Source organism: Amphimedon queenslandica, unplaced genomic scaffold (genome assembly GCF_000090795.2).
Source record: "Amphimedon queenslandica unplaced genomic scaffold, v1.1 AMPQUscaffold_3614_Cont24394, whole genome shotgun sequence".
Classification (NCBI taxonomy): domain Eukaryota; kingdom Metazoa; phylum Porifera; class Demospongiae; order Haplosclerida; family Niphatidae; genus Amphimedon; species Amphimedon queenslandica.
The window spans coordinates 1-1,426 of NW_003556061.1; the positions used below are offsets into that span (position 1 = coordinate 1).

Here is a 1,426-nt window from a genome sequence, read left to right on the forward strand (position 1 = left end):
ATGTTTTGTAAATTGTCGCTTAAAGGCTAAATAAACTTATGGCCAAACTGACATGTCAAGCAGGATAAATAATGTTGTCCTACATTCATATAAATGATATTTTGCTAAAATAGGCATCGTACATTAAGTTACTAATGTACATGTACAAGTACAGTAGGGTAGCATTATCTTTCTATATACTTCACTTCACTAGGACTTATAATTTGTACATGTACGAACATGCACCAACACTCTTTCTCATTATCTTGCTTTATTAATAATCCATCCTTTACCAAACTCTAGAGATGATGCTATTTCCCAATGAGAGTAAATTCAGAAAATGTAGTAAAGATACATGTGTGTATAGACACAACAACATTGACCATTAAATTCCTAAAAATTCTTTCAGCCATTTTTTATGCATGCAGGGTCTTTGTGCAGTCACTGCAGAGTGTATATATAATGGCTGGTGATCTACTTGGATATCTTTGTGATTCATTGTTTACAAAAAATGAAAATGTTTATACTCTAACTATGCTACACTAATAAAAAGCTTAAACTCAACTACAAAAAAAGGAGTCCACTAAAAATGATCACATCAGCTTTCAATGATGAGCCTGTGAAGAATATCATTTTGACCTTCTTGTTGAACAGGAACATCGTGAGGCTCCATACTGGCTACCCTTGCAAAGGACATTGAGGGGGTGGCTTCCAGTACAATTACAAGCATAACACAGACCAAACAATTTCTCTTTTCTATTTGCTAGGCTCCAAGTACGTGATAGTTTACTATATTTCTTCTTTCTTCCCCAAGATTTCTGTATAAATATTTGTGACAAGAGTGAATGAATGAGAGAGAAAGAAAAGAGAAAATAATTTTGCTATTAATAATTATTATTGCTGTTAATATCACCTTGCACTTAAACCGTTTACACCGGATTTTCCTAGACTGCCGGTATGCATAAACATTGATATTTCCTTTAATTGTACCATATACTTCAAAACATGCATTAGCCTGTGATGATGAGCCACAGACTGAAGTTGATGCTTCTGGATTTATGGTATAGGATATAGAGGCTGAGACTACAATACCTAATTTGTATTTGACCTATTAGAAAAAAAAATGAACTAATAAATATCTCTGACACCCCAGCTTCCTTTTCACTCTTCTCTTATATTTTGAGTGACTCTCACCAATACTCTAGCAGTAGCCTCTCCTTTAACAGTTAGAGTAGGTCCTGTCTCAAGCTTAGCTGATGCCTTCATGTTAACATCATTACCCAAACGTCCAATGAATGCATTAAAACTCAGTTGTCCAGATATTTGGCCAGTGAGACTGACCTTCAGAGTACCTACAATAATAAAGAAGCTATATTTTGCTTGGAAAAGAGTAATTGTCTTTTGCCACGAGCGAGTGTACTTGTATGTCCTTGTTGTTGTGCTCATT

General features: G+C 34.8%; 1 protein-coding gene across 1 annotated transcript; it reads right to left on the bottom strand.

The window, feature by feature from the left end:
• Positions 1-449: 449 nt before the first annotated feature.
• Positions 450-1,420, bottom strand: LOC109592890 (uncharacterized). Its single transcript, XM_020008209.1, has 3 exons — positions 1,174-1,420; positions 893-1,087; positions 450-797 (listed from the first exon to the last, which is right to left on the bottom strand). The coding sequence occupies exons 1-3, from the start codon at positions 1,243-1,245 to the stop codon at positions 609-611; spliced, it is 456 nt and encodes a 151-aa protein (XP_019863768.1). The 5' UTR covers positions 1,246-1,420; the 3' UTR covers positions 450-608.
• Between the last annotated feature and the right edge of the window lie 6 nt (positions 1,421-1,426).

Bases quoted from the DNA above. Each gene is read 5' to 3' on its own strand.
- LOC109592890 (XM_020008209.1), bottom strand. From the start codon at position 1,245: ATGAAGGCATCAGCTAAGCTTGAGACAGGACCTACTCTAACTGTTAAA. The intron at 1,088-1,173 runs GTGAGAGTCACT...TTTTTCTAATAG, and splicing joins AGGCTACTGCTAGAGTATTG to GTCAAATACAAATTAGGTAT. The intron at 798-892 runs GTGATATTAACA...ATATTTATACAG, and splicing joins GTAAACGGTTTAAGTGCAAG to AAATCTTGGGGAAGAAAGAA.